General features: G+C 33.0%; 1 protein-coding gene, 1 long non-coding RNA gene and 1 pseudogene across 2 annotated transcripts; 2 read left to right on the top strand and 1 right to left on the bottom strand.

The window, feature by feature from the left end:
• Window positions 1-18,762: 18,762 nt before the first annotated feature.
• Window positions 18,763-18,992, top strand: LOC120124579. Its single transcript, XR_005516283.1, has 2 exons — window positions 18,763-18,850; window positions 18,940-18,992. It is a non-coding gene; the product is annotated as an uncharacterized LOC120124579 (long non-coding RNA).
• Window positions 18,993-19,206: 214 nt separating this feature from the next.
• LOC120124578 lies at window positions 19,207-19,994 on the top strand. Its single transcript, XM_039143217.1, has 3 exons — window positions 19,207-19,493; window positions 19,568-19,630; window positions 19,732-19,994. Exons 1-3 carry the CDS (start codon window positions 19,248-19,250, stop codon window positions 19,891-19,893), a joined length of 471 nt encoding a protein of 156 aa, XP_038999148.1. The 5' UTR covers window positions 19,207-19,247; the 3' UTR covers window positions 19,894-19,994.
• A 754-nt stretch (window positions 19,995-20,748) lies between these two features.
• Window positions 20,749-21,818, bottom strand: LOC120124557 (annotated as a pseudogene).
• Between the last annotated feature and the right edge of the window lie 635 nt (window positions 21,819-22,453).

The raw sequence follows: 22,453 nt of genomic DNA on the forward strand, positions 1-22,453 counted from the left end.
AACTAATGAATATGGACCCAAAAGAATTTGGGTACCAAAAATTAGAAATTAATCTATGTTTGTAGGAAAAGGAGCATTGCTACAAGGCATGGGAAACAAATTCAAACTCATGGTACCTTGATAGTGGATGCTCAAGACACATGATCGGGGACAAAAGCCGGTTCATAGAGCTTAACGCCAAAAATGGACGAGAAGTGACTTTTGGTGATAATTCAAAAGGTCACATCAAAGGTATAGGTACAATAGGTAATACCTCTTCCATACAAATTAAAAATATTTTATATGTGAATGGATTAAAGCATAATCTTTTGAGTATTAGTCAATTTTGTGATAAGGGATTCAATGCCATGTTTGAAACTAATGGTTGTAAAGTTATTGACATTGCATCTAATTGGATTATGCTTGTTGGTCATAGAATAGGAAACATTTACATGGAGCATTTAGACTCTATTGATATGACTAATTTATGCTTAGTTGCTAAGGATGAGCATGATAGTTGGTTATGGCATAGGAGACTAGGACATGCTAGTATGAGTGTTTTGCAACGGCTAATTCAAGGAGATTTAGTTTAAGGGTTGCCTAAACTAAAATTTGATAATGATAAAATCTGTGATGCTTGTGCTAAAGGAAAAAAAAGCGAGTTTCTTTTAAATCCATTAATGATGTATCAACTAGTAGAGTATTACAATTGATCCACTTAGATCTTTTTGGGCCAACTAGGGCTACTAGCTTGGGTGGAAAACAATATGCATTTGTCTTGGTAGATGACTATTCTAGATATACTTGGGTTCTATTTTTAAGTACTAAAGATGAAGCATTAGAACTTTTTATCACTTTTTCAAAAATAATCCAAAACGAAAAAGGTTACTCTATCACTAGTGTTAGAAGTGATCATGGCACTGAATTTGAAAATCTTGGATTTACTGAGTTTTGTAATTCTAATGGTATTAGCCATAATTTTCAGCACCTAGAACCCCTCAAAAAATAGAGTTGTTGAGAGAAAAAATCGAACTTTAGAAGAAATGGCTAGAACCATGCTTTGTGAAAACAATTTGCCAAAATATTTTTGGACGGAAGCCACAATACCGCTTGTTATGTTGTAAATCGAGTAATGATTAGGCTAATTTTAAAGAAAAATCCATATGAAATTTTTAAAAATAAAAAGCCTAACATTAGTTATTTTCATCCTTTTGGATATAATTTTTTTATTTTAAACAACGGTAAAGAAAACCTTGGCAAATTTGATGCTAAAAGTGATGAAGGAATTTTTTTGGGTTATTCCTTAAATTTTAAAGCTTATTGAGTATTTAATAAAAGAAATTTATTTGTAGAAGAGTCTATACATGTTTTTTTCGATGATAATCCCCTTCCGAGGAAGGATTCTTGTTTGAATGATGATATAGGTATTATAAATATAAATGACGTTCAACATGACGTTGAAGAACCATCATCAAATGAAGAAACGAAAGATGAGGAAACTCAAGATCCTCTCGAGAATCCAACCATTGAAGAAAAGGAAGTATCTTACTCTAGAGAGTACAACTATGTCAAGGATGGTGAGATTATAGGTGATCCATCCAAAGGGGTAACAACTCAATCTTCTCTTAGAAATATTTGTAATTATGTTGCATTTATCTCATGCATATAGCCTAAGAATATTAAAGAAGCATTAAATGATGAACATTGGATTATGGCTATGCAAGAAGAGTTAAATTAATTTGAGAGAAGTAAAGTATGGACATTAGTTGAAAGACCTAGTAATAAATCTACTGTAGGTACTAGATGGGTATTTAGGAATAAGCTTGATGAGAGTGGTAATATAGTGAGAAACAATGCTAGACTTGTTGCTCAAGGGTATACTCAAGAAGAGGGCATAGACTATGATGAAACATACGTTCTTGTGGCTAGAATGGAATCAATTAGAATGTTATTAGTATTTGCATGTTTTCATGAATTTAAATTATATCAAATCGATGTTAAAAGTGCATTTTTAAATGCGTTTATAATAGAAGAAGTGTATGTCGAACAACCTCCTGGTTTTGAAGATTTAAAATTTCCAAATCATGTTCTTAAATTGATAAAAGCACTTTATGGTTTAAAACAAGCTCTAGAGCTTGGTATGAAAGATTGCCAAACTTTTTAATTGAAAAAGGTTTTTCAAAAGGGAAGGTTGACACTACATTGTTTTTAAAGCATAAAGGTAAAGATTTATTAGTAGTTCAAATTTATGTTTATGATATAATATTTGGTTCTACTAATGATGTTCTTTGCCAAGAATTTTCTAAGCTAATGCAAAGTGAATTCGAGATGAGCATGATGGGAGAGCTCTCATTTTTCTTAGGACTCCAAATCAAGCAAAGAAAAGATGGCATCTTCATCAATCAAGCTAAGTACGTCAAAGATATACTCAAAAAGTTTGGACTGGAAAATGGGAAACCTCATGACACTCCAATGAGCTCATCAATAAAGCTTGACATAGATGAAGAAAGTAAATGTGTGGATGTTAAATTATATAGGTCAATGATTGGCTCTTTGCTTTATTTAACTGCAAGTAGACCGGACATTATGTTTAGTGTTTTCTTGTGTGCTAGATTTCAATCATGTCCTAAGGAATCACATTTACTAACTATTAAGAGAATCTTTAGATACCTTAAGGACACTCCTGGTTTAGGACTTTGGTATCCTAGAGACTCTAGCTTTAGCTTGCATGCCTTCTCTGATGCGGATTATGGAGGATGCAAATTAGATAGGAAAAGCACCTCTGGTACTTGCCAATTCCTTGGAAATATGCTGATTTCTTGGTTTTCAAATAAACAAAATTGTGTTGCATTATCTACCACTGAAGCGGAATACATTTCAGCTGGTAGTTGTTGTGCACAAGTTTTATGGATGAAACAATAACTTTTTGATTATGGAATTGAAGTAGGTACTATTCCTATCAAGTGTGACAATACTAGTGTTATTTGTCTCACTAAAATTCTCATCCAACACTCTAGAACTAAGCACATTGAAATTAGACATCACTTCATTAGAGAGCATGTCCCTAAGGAAGATGTAGTTCTAGAATTTGTTGATACTTTTCATCAATTAGCGGATATTTTTACAAAGCCTTTAGACAAGGAAAGATTTTGGACACTTAGGAGAGAATTAGGTTTAACTGGCCTATCTTCACTTAGTGTTTAAAATATTTTTAGCACTTTTAAGAATAAATGAAAAATGCTTATAATAATAATTTTTTATTGCATTCTTTGCTATTAGTTAGGGGGAGTTTATGTTCTTTGTTAAAAATAATTTTATGTTCAAATGTAGTTTAAGCATAAATTTGATTGATTGAACATGATTAATTTTCAATATATGAGTTGCCAATACCACTAGAGCTAATTAATTAGCATTTTAAGTGTTTAAAACGGATTTTTGACATTTTTGTGCTTCATGCATCGATGCACTTAACAGTGCATCGATGCATCCCTTGTATGTGCATCGATTCACCATGAAGGTGCACCGATGCACGCCTTGAATGAGCATCGATGCACAAGGTCATGCATCGATGCATCCATCGGGTTTTGGTTAAAAACCCTATTTCTCTTCTTTGTTTCAAAACCCTCAAAAACACTCTATTGTCGCCTCTCTCTCTAAATTCTCCTCTTACTTAAAATCATCGAAAATTTGTCAGAATCTTCGAGCTTTTCATCTCTATATCCTGCTACTATCATTAAATCGTGCAACACAACATCTCATTCTCATCAATCCGAATTTTTCAAGGTATTTTTCTAAAAAAACTTCTAGTTTATCATATTTTGATCTTAGGACTAGTTTTAATTAGTTCTAGGATGAACATTATATTGGGCATTGATTGTTTGATTATTACAAACTAGGATTTACAACTAATTTCATCAAAAACTCACAAATTTTCAATAAAATTTTGAATTTTCAAAATTAAAAAATTTGAAAATCTAAATTTAATTTTTTAAATTTGATGTTTTTGATTTGATTATGTTGTTTTCATGAAAACTATACATATTATGATTTTTTTTTAAAAAAATTATTTTCAAATAGTTTTCAAAACCTTGCCCATTAGGATTCGGTTTAGAGAACCTTGAATTATTGAGGACTCAATTGAGTTTTGGGATTGATTATTATGCATACATATGTTTCAAATTACAGGTTTCTTTCCTTATTCTGATTCCTTAAACCATGTCCAACCCCAAACGTCCTAAGACTTCATTGAGTCATTCAACCCGACCTCCTAATCTCGTTCCTCCTCTACCTAATAGTCTTATAGGATCCTGTTTTAATATGCTTGAACGTCGTAGAGAAGAATTGTACTCTAGGTACATAAATTCTTTCCAATCCTATAGAATCCGGGAAGAGCATATTCCTTCTCTTCAAGCCATGATAGATATTGACTTCGAATACCTTCCGATTCTAAAAACTTGGAAGTTTGATAAAATGTTTCACCTCAAACCTATTGTTTATCATCGGTTAGTCCGCATTTTCTACTCCAATGCAGTATGCATTCAAAACCAAACTCAATGTGGGACTATAGAAATTAGATCCTATCTTTTAGGCCAATATATTAATATTGACCCCGAGACTATAGTTTTCCATTTTGGGCTAGATGATGATGGGTTATATAGTGAGAATGAACCTGTGGAATATCCCTATGTTCCTAACTCTAGTGTTAGTACTCTACGATCTCATCACAATCGTTTTCTTCATTTGATGATCTCTTGGTGGTTTAGACCATCCGAAGGTAGGTACTCCACTTTTCGTACTAGGGATTTATGGTGGATGCACTGTATCAAAAATAAGAACAAAATAAATCTGCCTCACATTATATTTATTCAACTAGTGGATATCATAAACATTGTTCCTTCCAAACATGTCGAAACATTAATTTATGGATATCTTCTTAGTAACCTTTTTATCAAACTCGTTCTAAACGTCTCTCTCGACAATCCCATCCCTCTCTAAAATCAAATCAATCTCACCTCGTTGAAGAAAGCTGATTAGAAAAAGGACGAGGATATTGGTCTATGGGTCTTTCGACCCTCTAAGCAAACTTCGGGAGCTAGTTCTTCACGTGCTACTCCTAGCTCTTCTCGTGTTCCTCCTCCTCCTTCGGCACCTGTTGCTGACGATGATCTCGAGCTTCAACAGCTTATGCAAGATATCGATGATCACGTACCAGACGATGAGCCTGCACCAGAACCAGCACGGCAAGAAGATCAAACGCCACCATTTTTTCGATCTTTCTTGGAGTCGTTTGATCTGAGGTTTGCTTCCATGGAGTCTCAGATAACTGAGTTTCAGCGGGAGATGCGTGAACGTATGGACGCTCTCACTCTTGAAGTTCGAGCTCATTATCCTCCTCCTCCCGACCCTCCGATGGATTAGACCTTTTTCCATGCTTTCTTAGTTTTAAAACTTGGATTGATATATGTTTTGATGTTTCTGGATTGATTGGAATGTTTAAATTTGTTGGTTGTTGGATGATCCAACTTATTTGACGATTTATGGATTTTGAACTTAATATATATATATATATGGTTTGGTTAAATTTTCTTATTTTTTGCATCATTAGACATATATGACCAATTATGTCAATTCACATTTGATTATGAATATTGATTATGAAACTAATGGTTAATCTCTCTTTTGATTGTGATCTTAGCAGCTTAATCTTATTTACTTATTATCAATTGGATATACTTTTCAAAACCTTGTTTAAAACATTTTAAAGTCTTTTTGATTTAACAAAAAGGGGGGAGAAGTGTAAAAGTGTTAAAGGGGAGAAGTGTTAAAGTAAGGGGGAGTAATTTGTCAAAATTGATTCCAAAATTATTTTTCAAAGAAAATCTTAAAATTACACAAATGTTTTTTTATATCAAAAAGGGGGATATTGTTGAAAACATTTTGATGTTTCGATATAACAAACTAAGTATAAATGAATTCTAAGATTTTACAAAGATTTTTATAAGTATATTCGATTCAATTAATTGAATATCAAATTATTACTCCAAATCTTTCAAGATCAATTTCAAACCTTACTAAATGTGTAAAATTGTGTTACTTTATATATTTTTGAAACAATTTTCACAAAGTATTTTGACCAAAATCAAGCCTACAATCAATTTTTCAAAGTGATGCACCGATGCACCGATCCATGCATCGATGCACCATGGAATAAATTGAACATCGAATGCATTTTATGCATCGATGTACATACCATGCATCGATGCACTCAGGGCTTTATGAAAACATCGAATGCATTTGATGCATCGATGCACTAGACATGCATCAATGCACTCAGGCTATTTGGAAACATCGAATGCATTTTATGCATCGATGCACTCTTAGTGCACCGATGCACTAAGGGTCCAACGGTCAAAATATTTGAATTTTACACTTGATGCACAGATGTAACTTGTGTATGCATCGATGCACTGACGCTCCCAACTGATTTTATTAATTGGTTTCACACTTAAACGACTCTATTGACTCCATTAATCATCCCCAACGTTCAGAATCAATTGAAGGTGTATTTAAACAAGCTTAGAAGCCATTGATCAATAACAAGAAATAAGAATCAAGTGAGAATCAAAGAGAAAGCATCAAACTAATTGTTTGAGCACTTCAAGCCTATTTTTCATTCAATATTCATTTTGGTTTCAAGAACACTACTTGTACTCAATTGTATTCATTTTTTAGTGTTCTTTTCTTTGTTCTAGAATTATGCAAACAATCTACCTTGTGAGGATTTCCTTGTAAGTTTCCAAATTTGTAATCTTCTCTTTGAGAAAGAGTGTTCTCAAGAATTGGGGTATATTCTTAGGGAGTTGTAAGGTTATCTCTTTGGCCTCAAAAGAAAGAACAAATTAGTGAATTTGTTGGAAAATCCTTAGTGTGGATAGCTAAGGTAGTGGACGTAGACTTTGGTTGAGAAAGTCGAACCACTCTAAATCGCTGTGCAACTTCTTTCAATTTTCTACAAAAGCTTCCACCAAAATTTTAATTGCCAATTCATCCCCCTCTTGGCCTATTCCATCGATCGATTAACTCAACAGGAATATTATAGTTCCTTTCAAATATTAGTTACCAATTCGAATGCATGAAAGATGATGGAATAAAGTAGACAAATTAAATTAAAAATTAAAAATATTTTTAGAAAGAATAAGGATATTCGATTATTTAAAGTCTCAAGATCAGACCTTTTATAAGTTTTAACGATCTTTACACAAAGAATTTAAATAGACAAACATTTCTTTTTCTTTCATTCCTAAATTTTTAGGTCTGGTTAATTTTTAGGGTTTTCACTTAATAGGATATGATTTCATTTTAAAAACATTGGAAGTGACCTTCTTATACGCTAAGACAGTCACTTCACAACAGTCTTAAAATGAAATGGTATTGCCCTTAATCCAATTATTTGAATCAGTTCAAGTTATGCTTATGAGTATATCATATATATCATGTAAAAATAATGTCATGTGATTCGTAAATAAATCATTTGCATACTCGCACACATGTAAACATATCAACATGCAAAACAAATATAAACAACTATAAAGAATACATCTACCTAACAAGGGACTACATTAAAAGAAATCTAAATGTAAGGACTAAATATAAAAGATAAAGTAATCTAAATTAGGACAAAAATATTTGAAATATAAATCTAAGGATTTAATTTCTAATCAAAGTTCTAGGACCAAATTGAAGAGAATTAAAAATGAACAAAATTGAAAGCAACTACCAAATATAGAGGGAGTAAATCAAAATAAATTAAAAATATAAGGATGAAATTATAATTCATTAAATAAAGTAGAAAAAGAAAAAGAAAACATAAAGTAAAATGCAAAAATCAAATGACTGAAATGTAAATGTTGAAATTTAAAGGCTGAAATTAGAATAACAGAAATTAAATGGAAGAAATATAAATAGTAGAAATTAAAGAGCAAATATATAAATGATAGGAATTAAAAGAAATCAAATATAATTAGAGTTAGGGATTAATTTTTAATTGTTACACGTACCATAAATAGCGTGAATAATACCCCAGGGCAGGTCATCGCGAGATCGTAAAATGATTTAAACGTAAATATAAAAAATTAGCAGTTAGTGGTTAATAAAATAGTAAAGTTAGAGGTTAATGGTTAAAAGTTAGAAATTAGTAATTTAGTGGTTAAAAGTTACCTGGACCATAATAATGTGGATCGTATCCCAGAGCGGGTCACACAAGGTCATATTAAAGTTTATTGTTTATAATTTAAAACAATGGCCAAAATGCAATAAAATAGAAACCAGTAGATCAATCCAAAATATAAAAACATCCAAAAGTGACCAAATGAAAAAAATAAAATCAGTAGGTTAAAATTGCAATAAATTAAAAAAAAAAGAAGGTCTAATGACCAAACTAAAAATGCGCATTAAGATTTAGTAACCTAAATGGTGATTAACCCAAAAATTTGAATTTAAAGCCTAATATATTTTTTGTTTCATTTTACTTCATAAGTCAAACCCTAAAAACAAAACTACATCCCCTCTCCCTCTCAACAAACATGTGACTGCCGACCAAAGAAACCCAAAGGCCCCAAGTCCCCACCGGTCATCGTGCTTCGATGATGCCTCTCCTTGACTGCCACTCGACGAAGACCAAACGATGGACTACAAGACCAAACGAGAGATCGCTCAACATTCAACCATTTATCTACCCTTAGTCGAAACCTCCTAAGGCCACACCACCACCGACGGGGTCATAAATCGACTCGAGACGATGCTCTGACCGCCATCATGGCCATCAAGCGCTCCAAAACTTCTCCCTATCACACTAAAGGCTCTTTCTTTCTACTTTGAACCTCAAAACGAAGGCCCACAACCCACATGCAAGCCGTAAATCAGCGCTGCTATAAGCCTCAACCACCACCAACGGTGGTCAGTTGAACCTAGACATAAACCTAAAATAATAAAAGGCCTCTGGTTTCTTGTTCTAAGCCCTCTAAAACCGAGACCAAAGCTTCTTTTTTTGGTAGCTCCTAATTCCTCAAAAATAAACCCCAAAACTAGCATGCAACAACTCTTAGCCTCCAAAACTTTGACCCTCAGCTTTCTAGCACCAACGACAACAAAATCGGCGACGAACAGGACTCTCCGACGTCGCGAGGTAAACGTTTCACTCTTCTCTCTTTGTTTTTAATTTGAGACGTCACATGCAAAAGAATTGAAAATGAAATATGGCTATAATACCTTTTTTTGAAATGTTTGTCTTCATTTTTTTATTTCAGAATGGGTTCCTCTTGAATAGGGAAGAAGGGTTACAATTTTTTTCAATGGAAAATAAATCAGCATGCCCTGTTTTATTTTAGGGTTTATAGTCTCAATTTACAACTGGAAAATGAAAATTTTTCATTTTTTCTTTGTTTGTCTTTTTTGTCTTTGGTTGCTGATGAGGACGTGCTTGGCTTGCTTTAGATAGGGGGTCAGCTTCAGTTGCTGCTAGAGAGCTTTTGGTAGCAACGCTTTTTCTGGTAGCGAGGCATGTAGATCAAGACCACTGTGCATGTCTTGTTGATGATGATGATTGAATGAGCGAAAAAAGACCAAGGCCAGTACTGGCGGCTAGAACATGAAGGGGGTTAGAATTTTACAAACCTTAGTTGTGACAGATCTGGAGCGTTGATTGAAAGTGATCCAAGGGCTGAAGTTTGGGGGCGACAGGAGCTTAGAATGATTGATGTTGGGTTTTTCAACTGATAAAGCTCAGGTAATGGGTTAATTGGTTGGTTAATGTGGCATTTGGTGTATTTTGGGCTTGTAATTTGGAAATGGGTTAGAAAGATAAATTTTGTGTAATGGGTATGGGAATTTGAGTGGGTATTTGTTTGATGTATTTGCATGGTTTTTAAATGGACGTAAACATTGAATATTTAATTTGGACCCTTTTAATTTGGGTTGAATTTGAATTTAAGCTTGAAAACCCAAAATAAATATGCATGATCACCAAATCCACATAGGTAACTGTTCAGAATTTCTCTAAACCCTCGAACTATTTTCCATCCTGAAGCCACTTGAAGTAAATTGACGATATTATGCAAACGTCTTTAAATTGATCCTCCATCGCCTTTAATGAATTTAAATCATTCGTACAAAATTAGGGTATTATAAGGACCAAAAGGGTAGTTTTTAAAAGTTAGTTATTTTGAATCTTTCAATGAATAATTCAACCCAAGAATGATGTTTTCGTAGGAATCAAAATTTTGATCCAGGATTTGTGTTAAAAGCTATAAAGTAGTAAAGTCTGAAAGAAAATCGGATAATCAGATCGAACTAAAAGTTTACGAAAAATTGAAGGATGGTCGATAAAGGTTGGAAATATTATTTCCAAATTTCAAAACAATGAAATTTAATGTGGATCAGTGGAATTGAAAGTGTATTATGTTTGGAAACTAGGGTTTATGTAGAATTTGTTGATTTTGAGGATTTGATGAAAGATTTTTACGTTTTTAATGTTGGATATTAATTCTAATTCTTGTATGATGATTAAAACTACTTAAAATTGGGTGAAATTTCATTTGGCCATGACATAGGGTTTTGAGAAAATTGTGATTTGGTTAAATTATGTTAGGGTTTTGATTGTAGAAGACTTCAAATCTTGCTTAAAGGTGGAATCCATGCTTGAATCAAGTGAAAATCAAGAACCATAACCACTATGATATTCGACCTTAAGGAATTAACTGTAGAAAATTGTGATTTTCCCTAGGCTTAGAAATGATTCAAAAGGTTCTACGAGCTTTAGAAAGTTATTTAGGCCATTTTGTAATTTTATTAAATTTGGGGGACCTATTAGGAAATTATGAAAATTATAGGGTTTATTTGTAAATTCTAGAAACATGATGTACTAAGTTAGAATTGAAAGTTATAATATTGAATTTGATGTTAGAATGTTAAATTTGACTATTTTAGAAAATTGACAAAGTTTGAATACTAAATGGCAAATATTGAGAGAAAGTTAGTGACTTAAGTGGTAATAGTGGAGTTTTTGAGGTATTGAGCTGAAAATTGGATGCTGAAAAAATTTAATTAAGTTGTTTGAAAATTGAATTTAAGCTAAAAGGCAAAGGACTATTTGGAATAAAATGGAAAGTTGATATGAATTCTAAAAGAATTCATAAATGGTAGTTAAATGGAAGTTGAAAAATGTTATGTGAAGTTTGGGTTAATTTGGATAAAAAGGGATTTATTGGTCAATTTGAAGTATTAAGGTCAACATTGACGATGTGATATGAATTTGTATCGAATGAGCATAGAAATGTTTTTAGGAATTTATTTTCTATTGTGTGTCTATGTTAGTAAGATTTTAACTTTAAAATGCATATGTTATGTAAATGGTGTTCATTTAGATTATGATTGGAATCAAGATCAAGCAATGTTAAAGCTAAGGACGTAATATGAAGTGCTAGGAAGGTTTACAAGTTAAGGACACTAGGTGAGTGCATATTTAATTTGTATTTGTGTTATCGAGCAAACATTAACTTGCGACGAGCCAGTGAAGGAATTAATATAGTAAGAAGTAACTTCTAACTATTATGTGAATTGTGATTCATACATATATGTTCAGTTAATATGCTAATAGAATTAGTGATTAAGGTGAAAATATAAGTTAGTGAAATCTGTCCAAATTTGTGTTCTGAATAGTAAGTTTAGAAAATCATCATAAATTATACAGAAATAATTAGAGGACGATTTTTACACCGTTGGATTCTATGTCAGTATAGTTTCATTAAAACAAATGAATACTAATTTCGATAGGTATAAAAAATGATATGAATTATTAATTGATGATATGTCAGAAAACAGGGCAATAGATTCTGCTCAAAACATCTTCTGTAGGTTAATTTCGAAAATTCACTATAAATTGTATAAGATGAACTAGAAAAAGTTCATTTTATAGTTAGATTCTTATTCAAGTCTAGTTTTTATTGGTATAAACAGAATAATTTTTAAATGTATAAATTAATTCAGAATAATATTTCTTTGCAAGTAGTGCATACTGTCACCATATAAAACTTGTCATTGATTATGTTTTCATGTTACTCCTATGTTATAGGTTATTATAAATGCTCGAAATAAATCAAATTTAATACAATTGGTATGATAATTATGATATTTATTACATTATGAATATGATGTTTATATGTTAAAGAAAGATAATTGACGATGATTATGATACATAAATGTTACGTGGAAATAAAATGTTTAGGGTATGAACTGCCCATTATGTTATGATATGAAGAGTTGCATATGTTGATATATTGATATCTTTGATAATTGAATAATATATAATAATTAATGGAAAATTCTATTGTATGTTGCATTGAGAGTCGTAGGTACATTTGGTTTGCCATTAAGTTTATTACTTTCCAGTTAAGTTATGGTACATTCGTGTACATTATGATCAACACTGTTGGTGCTCATGGTTATGATTGCACTTGGAGTGCATTATATGTTTTACTTAAGATTGGCACCGTGATATGCCATGTGTGCACCTTATGTTCTACTCACATACCTTGCATTCTCATAAATATGCATTGGGCTATGAATTTGAAAATAAGCTATGATTTTGACAGTAAGCTATGAGTCTGACAATAAGTTATGAATCTGTAAATAAGTTATGGTTTAGAAAATAAATTCTGAAATGTGAAAGTATTTATTATGAACATGGAATATGAAAATGAATATGTGAATGAATATGAAAGTGGAAAATGAGAATAAAATATGAAAGTTCTGAAAAGTATTTGAATGAAGTAGAGTATGACATGATTGTTATATTTATTATTGATTATCATGGTTTGGACAAAATCTTTAGATGATTATTTTCAGGTCTCTGATGAGGAAAGATGGCTTGAATAAAACGGTTTGGATATTTAATGCTTTTATTTGAATTTAAGTTTAATGTTTTGAATTGTTATGATATTTTTTTATATAAAGAAAAATAATTTTATGATGTTGTTAAGTTGTTTAATATTTTTTTATAATGCCTTACTAAGTGAATACTTAGCGTGTGATGATTTTCAAGCGTATGTAAAGAAAGGCAAGTGAAGTAAGGAGTCGAGTTAGCATCAATCAACAAAGAACAACTACGGGTATCAGTAATGGCATCCTACTATTTTAAATTTTCTAGATGGTATGTATACGAATAAAAAATGTCTAAGATATATTATTAGGGTTATAAATATGAATAGAATTTATATATTTTAGATAAAAATTATATTTTATGAAAACAAAGAAATACTTTAAAATTAGATAATTTTTAAGCAGTATTGTTTACTATTATACTACTAAACTTTTGCCTAAAATTAAGCTTGATTTATATGATAATTATTATTTTATGATTTTACACGATTAATGGAATAATTGTAAAGTTAATAATGGAATGTTTTATAAATTCACATACAAAAGTGAAAATGATTGAGAAATGAAATTAGGCATCTTGACATACCCATGCGTACAAGTAATTGGTGTTCGTCATTCGTCTTAAATTTTCCATGATAGTTTGCGGCAATATGTTAGATACAATACAATGTTGGACATGGGGCGGTTGTCATATTAGACCCCAAAGAGTCTATCGTTGCTTTGATCCTAGCTCCGTAGTATGAAATGATGCAAATTTTTTGCCCTCGTGACAACAAGTATGCATAAGTTTCTGAGGAAAAAAGCCCAAGAATATGTATCTTCACCTTTAACAAGGGCAAAAACAACTGGAAGAATGTTGCTATTACCATCTTGGATAACTGCCAATAGTACAACTTTCTTGTATTTTTATACAAGAATGTCTCATCAATTTGGAACACGGGCTTGCAGTACTTTACAACATTAATGCATTGTGGGTACGACCAAAAAAGCCGGTAGAATTGGCATTGATTGCGAAGCACTTGATCATTTTGGTATGCATGGCAAGTTTTGAAGTCGACTATTATTCTAGGATTCAGTCTGTACACTACGTTAAACCAACTTGGTAGTTCGTTGTAAGATGAATCTCACTCGCCGTGAAGTTTTTAATGACATTCTGCTTTGCCTTCCATGTTTTCCTGTAGGAGATAGTGTATCCATGTTGAGACTGTATAGCTGACATTAGAACCAAAATAGCTATATGGGAGCTTGCTTGACCATGAGCATGATGGCTTGGCAGATAATATCGGAGTCCAAGTTGGGATGGTCCTGGTTGATCCCTCTAGCACATCATGTATGAGGACCGTTGTACACTGTTAGTTCCCATATGTTATTTTTTTCTCTACCTCTTCGATACATGAACCATCCAATTGCATACGTTATCATGTTGACACAGTGGCAGACATATTTTTTGTTGATTGATCGGTCGGCTATGAAGTGAACAAAATTACGAATATTGTAATTCTTAATTGCAATCATCGCTTTTTCTTTGGATGGAAACTCCATTCCCTTATATAGCTCACCATCATTGACTGATGAGTTAAATCCGTACTCATCAACATTTGGCATATTCGTAAATTCTAGCTCATGCATTGCATCATATTCAACTTCATACATGTGTGTTGAAGGTTCAATGTGTATCATATTTGTGGGAATTTCATCTACATCATCATCATCGAAGTCCATGTTGAACTGCGATGATTTGGGCTAACGAATAGTCTAGTCTTAGCATCATCCTCACCTGGCTCACGAATAAGTTCTTATGGTGGAGATGAGGGTTCCTATATAATGTCAATATTTAGGTCGAACAAGCTGGCAGTTGAATGCTTTCCCTTGAACTTGAAGTCATTATACCAAACGGGTTTTGAACTGAGCGTTGTGTTGTAGACATCTCCATATTGAGGTCGAAGAAGCTCGCAATTGAATGTCTCCCCTGGAACTTGAAGGCGTCGTGTCAAATGGGTATTGAACAAATTGTTAGGTCGAGGATATCTCCATATTCAGGTTAAATAAATTGGTAAATGAATGTCTTCCCCTTGAACTATAAGCGATGTTACCATACGGATTATTCGTGGAGCCACATCGATAGAGATCGTAACAAGTTACTGATGAATGTATCCCCATTGAACTTGATGGATTAGATCGGTTTGGGTCACTCTCATCAATCGGTGGGTGCTGCAGCGCCAACTCGAAAGAAAAACGCGCTTGATTATCTGTACCTTTCATCCACGTGTGCAAGGCGAGTTTGGTCAATCATGCTTTACTGTCAAAGGGTGCTAGATCAATAATATTTAAAAAAATGGTGACTTACAGGTAAATAATATATATTTGGGTGATTTTTAGGTAAAAACACCCTTTTTCTCGACCGTATTCAGACGACATTGCATCGAACATGTTATGTCCTTAAGTCATGCCTTAACTTTTTGGCTTCAGCTCCTTCTACATCCTCGTGTTTCCCTTTTCCAGAAGCACTACTCTTAAAGGGATGTCTAAAGAAAGACTGTAATACCCCAGAAATTTAGATAATGACCAAAATGAAAATTTTGAAAGTTTGATGGTCAAAGTAGAAAATTTGGGAAAAGTTTAAGGAATTAAGTGGTAATTTTCTCAAAAAGAATGTTATTCCATAAATGGATTTATTTAGTGATTAAATTATACATTTGGTAAAGTTTGGTGACCAAAGTATAAGCTTTGAAAAGTTTAGGGACCAAAATGTAATTTTGGAAAATTACAAATGGGTCACAAAAATAAGAAATAAAAATATTATTTTCACATTTTTAAAATGTTGGAAAATAATATTTTATGGTTTAAATTCATGTTTAAGTTGAACTGTTTGATTAAAGTGACTGAATTGTAAATTTTGGAAATTTCAAGGGCAAAAAGGTAAAGTGGAAAACTAATTTGTTCATCTTTGACTATTAAAAGATGACAAGGCTGATATTTATTTGATTTTGAAGATGATAAGGATATGTATCTTGGTTTAATGGTGATTATAAAGTTTTAGTAAGGGTAAATTGGTATTTTCCAAGTTAGTGATTTAAATAATTTTTTTAAAGGATGATAAGCATGATATCAATCAAACATATCATGCCAAAGTGTTCTTCTCTTCTCCATGGACGTGAGATAGCTTTCAAGGTAATAAAATATTTTATTTTCAATTTTTGAGCTAATTCCTTTGGAATTGGAGTTATGTCGTGAGATAGGAAAGTGATATAAGTGAAAAACGCTATCATTTGGTACCAATATTGCTTTCTAATCTTGTTGGATTTCAAAGATCCCAAATCTAAGGGTTTATGTTCATGATAGGATTCATGAAATTGATGATAAATCTTGATGATTTACATGTTGTAGATTCATATTCAAATATGTATGATGATTAGAACATGTTTAATTTATCTAAAACGTGTTCTTTAAGTTTTGGCCATGGATTGTTTGAGTAAGAATAAAATGATAAAGGGAGTATTCTACAAGTTTTATAAGAGTTGTATAATTGATGTACTATGATGGAAATTGTTGATTGGGAATTTAAGTGAATGTATGTGATAAAATGGTAAAGGACTATTTTATGTAATTGAGAAAGTTGGTGCAAATGTTATAAGGAATTATTAAGTGTTTAAATACTTGGTAGAAAATGAGTTTCAAGTATATTATGGAATTGTTATGGGATGTGTTTATGTTAGCAGAATACTAACATAAGTATTTATATGAATTTGTGATTTAATACAGATTTTGATTTATTTGTGATCGAAGCAAGTCAAATAGAAAAGGGTTTATTGTGGACAATTAGTGAGGATCATATTGTGGACTATATAAAGTGTCAAGGTGAGTGCAATACATGCATGAAATTATATATGGATGTTTTATACATCATCAGGAAGACTTGCAATAAGTCAACCTTGTTTATATCAGCATGATATATGTCATTTTTATAACTTTGACATGACATTGAAATGTCATAGTATAAAATTTAAAATGCATTGATAATGAAAAATGTAATATTTTACCATGAATGTTTTCGGGTATGAATTTCCCAATGTTAAATATTGATAATATACTTTGCCATGGATGAATCGAATAAAATAGACTATATGGCCAAGGAAGTCATTCAGGGACAGGGTATAGTTGGCATGTCATAGAGTATAGCAGCTGCAGGTTTTTAATAGCACTATAGTGTGAAAGGACACTAAGTGCGGGAAGGTGGATACGACCTTATGTATCATGTCCGAATTAGCACTATAGCGTAAGCATAGTGTAGGTGGTGGGCACAACCTTATATGTCATATCCGGATTAGCACTATGGCGTAAGCTTAGTGCAGGTTTAGCACTACGGTGCAGGTATTTTACTGGAATACCCAAGGTCCTCAGTTTTTATATTGGGCTATGGGCTATGGTTTTATAGATTATTGGTTAATAAATGGTAAGTATGCAAATAAGCTTACGAGCTCATGGAGTAAATGACAAGTATATGGGAAAGAATTTTTATATTCAGTTATAATATTTTGAACATGGTAAAATATTGGATATACTGGTAACATGATTATTATGACAATTGATTTTTTGACATTGAATTTCATGCATGAATTGTATTGCACTATTTATTATTATAATTGCCTCACTAAGTATATACTTAGCGTGTGATGATTTTCACGCGTAGGTAAAAAGCCAGTAGTGGAATAAAGAGTTCAAGCTGATATCAAGCATTGAGGAGTGTATATTAATATCAGTAAGACATCCTAAGTTGTAATGTTGAAATTATTAGTGGCATGTAATTATTGATGTTTTATTTGCTTTGTTGAACAAATTTGGAAACAAAAATGGAATTTTTATGAATTTATATGTATTTTCAAACAGTAATCACATTTTAGCAAAATTTTCCAGAAAGTAAAAAGGGAACCGATTCTCCCTACCAGTAACCGATTCCCCCACTAATTCACGGGCCACTATACACTGTATACTGTACATTGTTCACTGTTCACTATTCATAAAAAAATCTTTTGAATTAAATTTATTATAATGAAACACAATTAATATGAAATGCTATTGTATAATATCATTTACCAATTTAAGAAAATAAATTTTAAATCACTTTTGAATCGGAAATGGTTCTAAAACACTAGTGACATCTATAATCTGTATAGGTATAATTATACGGGTTATGGGTGTTACAAAGACAGTCTAATATAAGGCTAAGAAAATGCGCAATCGAAAATGTTAGTTTTGCTTTAACATTTCCGGTGGAACGCTACCTAAAATGTTAATTTCATTACCTAAAATGTTAATCTTTTTAACGTTTATAGTTACAACCGAAAATGTTATGGAGAAAGTAACATTTCCAGTTGCAACCAGAAACGTTAAAAGATTAACATATTAGATAACGAAATTTATATTCTAAATAATGTTCTTTCAAAAATATCAAAACTATAAAAAATATTAAAAAAATATTAATATTTTTAATTACGCACTTTTTTAACCTTATATTAAGGTACCTTAGAACAAAACTACCCTCCTACCACCCAAACGACTTCCATAACCACTTTCTTCTCTCTCCGTTTGCCTTGGTTTCTCATTAAAAGCTTACAAAGTTTTGGTTCCCCCCCCCCCTCTTACAGCGTTTGATTACTTTCAATCCGGTAATGTTCGATTCTATTTTACATGTTTTGTTCTTCATTTGATTTTGTCTGTTTGATATAACATTAAAGGCTCTATTTTTCTGGGTTTAGTTTTCACGTTTGATGTATCAATGTATGTTCCTTTCTTGGATATTTCTATATTTTTTGAATCTTCGTTTTTCATTATGTTTGAACTGATAGAAGATTTTGATGAACATTTTTGTTAAGACAAGAAATGGAATATGATCAGATGAACCAGACCATTGACCCAAAATATAAATGTCTCTTATTTGGTAAATTTCCAATCTTTTTTTCAAACAAACGTCTCTTAATATATTCGAAATTTAAATTTCAAAAAGATTTCTCCTCTGAAAACTTGCAGATCTAGATGACACTCTTTATCCACCGACTTCTGGCATTTCAAGTGAAGTTACCGAGAACATTCAAGGTATTCTCATTGTTTACTGAAGGGTCTTCCATATTTTAACAAATCTGTTAGCTTCCTTTTCAAAATCATCACATTTAAGGAATCTTTGCTCAGCCTACCAGTCCGGAAAGCTGTAAGCTTGTTGTTGTTTTCTTATGAAATTGCCATTTTGACCATTTGGAGTACTGTTTGTAAACCTTGTTCCGGATTGCATACAGATTTTCACCAACGCTGATAAGAACCATGCCGCCAGGGTGCTCAACATGTTGGGATTGGAGGACTGCTTTGAAGGGATTATAAGTTTCGAGACTCTGAATCCCACAAAAAAAGACAACTCTTCTGATGCTGATGATCTTAAATCCAACACTGCCATTTTCGACGTTGATAGTTACTGCAGTGCTGTTCTTGATTCTGAGCTTAAACTTCCAAGGACTCCAGTTGTCTGCAAACCATTTGAGAACGCATTCGAGCAAGTTTTCAAGATTGCCAACATCAACCCCCAGAAAACAGTAACTAAAACCGTCAAATCTATTGATTTACAGATGATTTCGAATGACCTATATTGTTATGCGTGCTTTTGCAGTTGTTCTTTGATGACAGCACCCGCAATCTACAAACTGGCAAGAACATGGGACTTCACACTGTGGGTAAGCTAAGTATTCTAGCATCCTGACATTTTGTGTTTGGTTTTGCCTTCTATTTGTTTGAGAATGTTTGGCTCATCAGTTTCCTCCCATGCAATGCATACAGGTCGGGACTTCTCACCGGATCGATGGTGTAGATTACGCACTAGAGAGCATTCACAATATCAGGGAAGCATTGCCTGAGCTCTGGGAAGCAGCCAATGAGAAGGATGAGAGCTTTCGGCAGCCCAAAAAGATTTCCGTTGAGACAATGGTTAGAGCATAGTTTTTTTATACCACGTTCAGAGCTTAGCTCTTTAAGACCATATGTATTCAGTAGTCTTTTACAATCACCAATCCATTGGAGCCTGTAAGACAGTGGATCTTAGCAATGTAAACCTAATTTAATATATAACTTTTTTTCTTTGTTTTCAAAAGTATCTTTTATTCATTATTTTGCAAACACACAGAATTCGTTATTCGAACTTCATATAATAAAACATTAATCATCTTATCCTGTGAGGTCTGCCTTGCAGCTCAGTTGCATGGTCCCTTGGCATAGCAAAACCCTGCAAGGCATCCGCAAGGCTCACAGCAACCATTCAGATTCCAACCGCACCACAAACCTTTAGCGATACAGTTTCTGGGACTGTTGTAAGCCTCAAAAACCATTGCCAAAGGATTTCTGATGTTACTAACTTGATTATTGGTTTGGCTTCGAAATCGTAAGTCAAGATAACCTCGCTACGAGTTGCCAATGCAGTCGGGGACACTGTGGCTAGAAGAACCAGTACCGTTGCAATGATAAGAAAACCGAGCTTCATGCGGAATTCCATTTCTCGCAGTAAGATTGAACTGATTTCTTTCATGTTTTGGTGTGTGAAATGGTGTAAGTGGAGGGTTCCTTTATATAGGAAGGATTGATGGCCCAGGCAGGTAGGTAGATCATGAGATTTGAATTCTTTATGAGCATGGTTTTCTCATGGTTAGGAACATCATGAAAAGATCCTTTCAGATTTCCTTTATTTAAATGTGCTTGCAAGAATACAGAGATAAAAGTTCAAGCTTATATATATATTATTAAAAAGGTAATTATCTTTTTTAATTCAAATCTCCAGAAAAGAAAGTTTGAATACAGCCTTCATATCAGTGAATACTTTCTCCCGGTGAAGGCTTGAGTTGTCTCCTTCTCTTTGCTGCGTTCTTGACTGTTCTTCATGGTAATCTACAGTAAGAGTTACGAAGATACTCTTAAAATATGCATAATCTGAATGGGATGAGTAACTTCCAACTATTAAACTAGTATATCATAACAATGCATTTTGCTGTTTCATTTTGGGGCCAATTTCCATTCAAACCGAATACGAGCTTCCCAGCACGTTGATTTGAAGTAGAGCTTGGTGATTTGGAAGCAACAGTTTCACTACCAACGTTAGAATGATGTTTAAGCTACGGAGTAGCAGGTTTTCCGTCCAACTGCCATGCCAAACCACTGAAAGGGATGAACTCGATTGTAGAGGAGGAGCCGGCTTTTCAATTCTTTATAATCAAGAGTAAGAGCGCAATCCACTTCACAGTGTGTTTCAATTGTGCTGACTGCACCGGGGGGGGGGGGTTTGTTTCAACTATATTGATCAAGTATTTCTTATTGTTGTAGGGGATCATGGTTGTGTTGTCGACGGTTAAGCAAGAGTAACTCCTCCGTGTGGTTTCCAAGCTGCAAACAAACACGAAAAAGAATTTAAGAAAACGAACGTAGAATTTCGATATATTCAATAAGAAATAATTTCCAAGAAGACCGCTAATATTGCTTTGGGGTTGGAGATGTCCAAGAAGTCCGTAGTATGCGGTTGGAGCTTGACATAGGTTGCATTTGCTAAGCTAGCACTTTCCATCAGCACAATATCTCCCTCTTCAAGTCGCATGTTCTGAATCATCTGAAAACAAAATTGCAGGAAAAAAGAAAGCAACACAAAGTCAAACAAAATACCGTCTCGAAATCACGATGTCAAAAGCATCAAATAAAATTTAAAACTATACCCAGTATGGTAAGTAGATCAAGCCCTCATCTGCAACAAATTCTAGAACCCCACAATGAGAAACTAGCCCCACAGGAGCATTAGTCAACCCGAATAACATCGGGTACTCGATGTCCAAGTAAATTAACAAACCTTTATCTCCTTTCTCTAGATGTGCCTGCAAAGATAGCATTAGTCAACCCGAACAAAATCGGGTACTCGATGTCCAAGTAAATTAACAAACCTTTATCTCCTTTCTCTAGATGTGCCTGCAAAGATCTAAATGAATTAGAATCACAGTGAAAACTTGAGGAACAAGAAAAGACCCTTTTCAATCAAAGGTTAAATGAATCACGTAAAAGAATCCATTAAGGTTAAAGGATGGACTAGTAATTTTCATAAGTCTAGAAAAATCATTTTCTACCTTAACCATAATAAGTATTTCAATCAAATGATAAACAATTTTCATGGTAGGTACCTCCTCCTTAAATTTATCTAAAAAGGAAATTCAATTGTCATGTCAGGAACTGACGCCAGACAGAATAGTTATTATCCTGTAGGCTAGCTCCGACAGACGATTCACAAGAGAAAATTCGCCCAAAAACCAGAGAAAAAGTCTCTAGGGTTTAATAAAATATTATAAAATCAAACAATGCAAAAAGCAGTCCACAAGCCGGACTGTTATAGCAAAAAAATCGTCTTTATTCGAATTTTGCCAAAAATAGCAAAATCCCGAAAATCACTCTAAATTGAAATTCGAAATAAAATAAGCAATCTCCCAAAAATCCGGCCTAAATCGGATTTAAATTGACTTCCTAATTAACAATC

The sequence above is a fragment of the Hibiscus syriacus genome, unplaced genomic scaffold (genome assembly GCF_006381635.1).
Source record: "Hibiscus syriacus cultivar Baekdansim isolate YM2019G1 unplaced genomic scaffold, ASM638163v2 tig00110419_pilon, whole genome shotgun sequence".
NCBI classification, from domain to species: Eukaryota; Viridiplantae; Streptophyta; class Magnoliopsida; order Malvales; family Malvaceae; genus Hibiscus; species Hibiscus syriacus.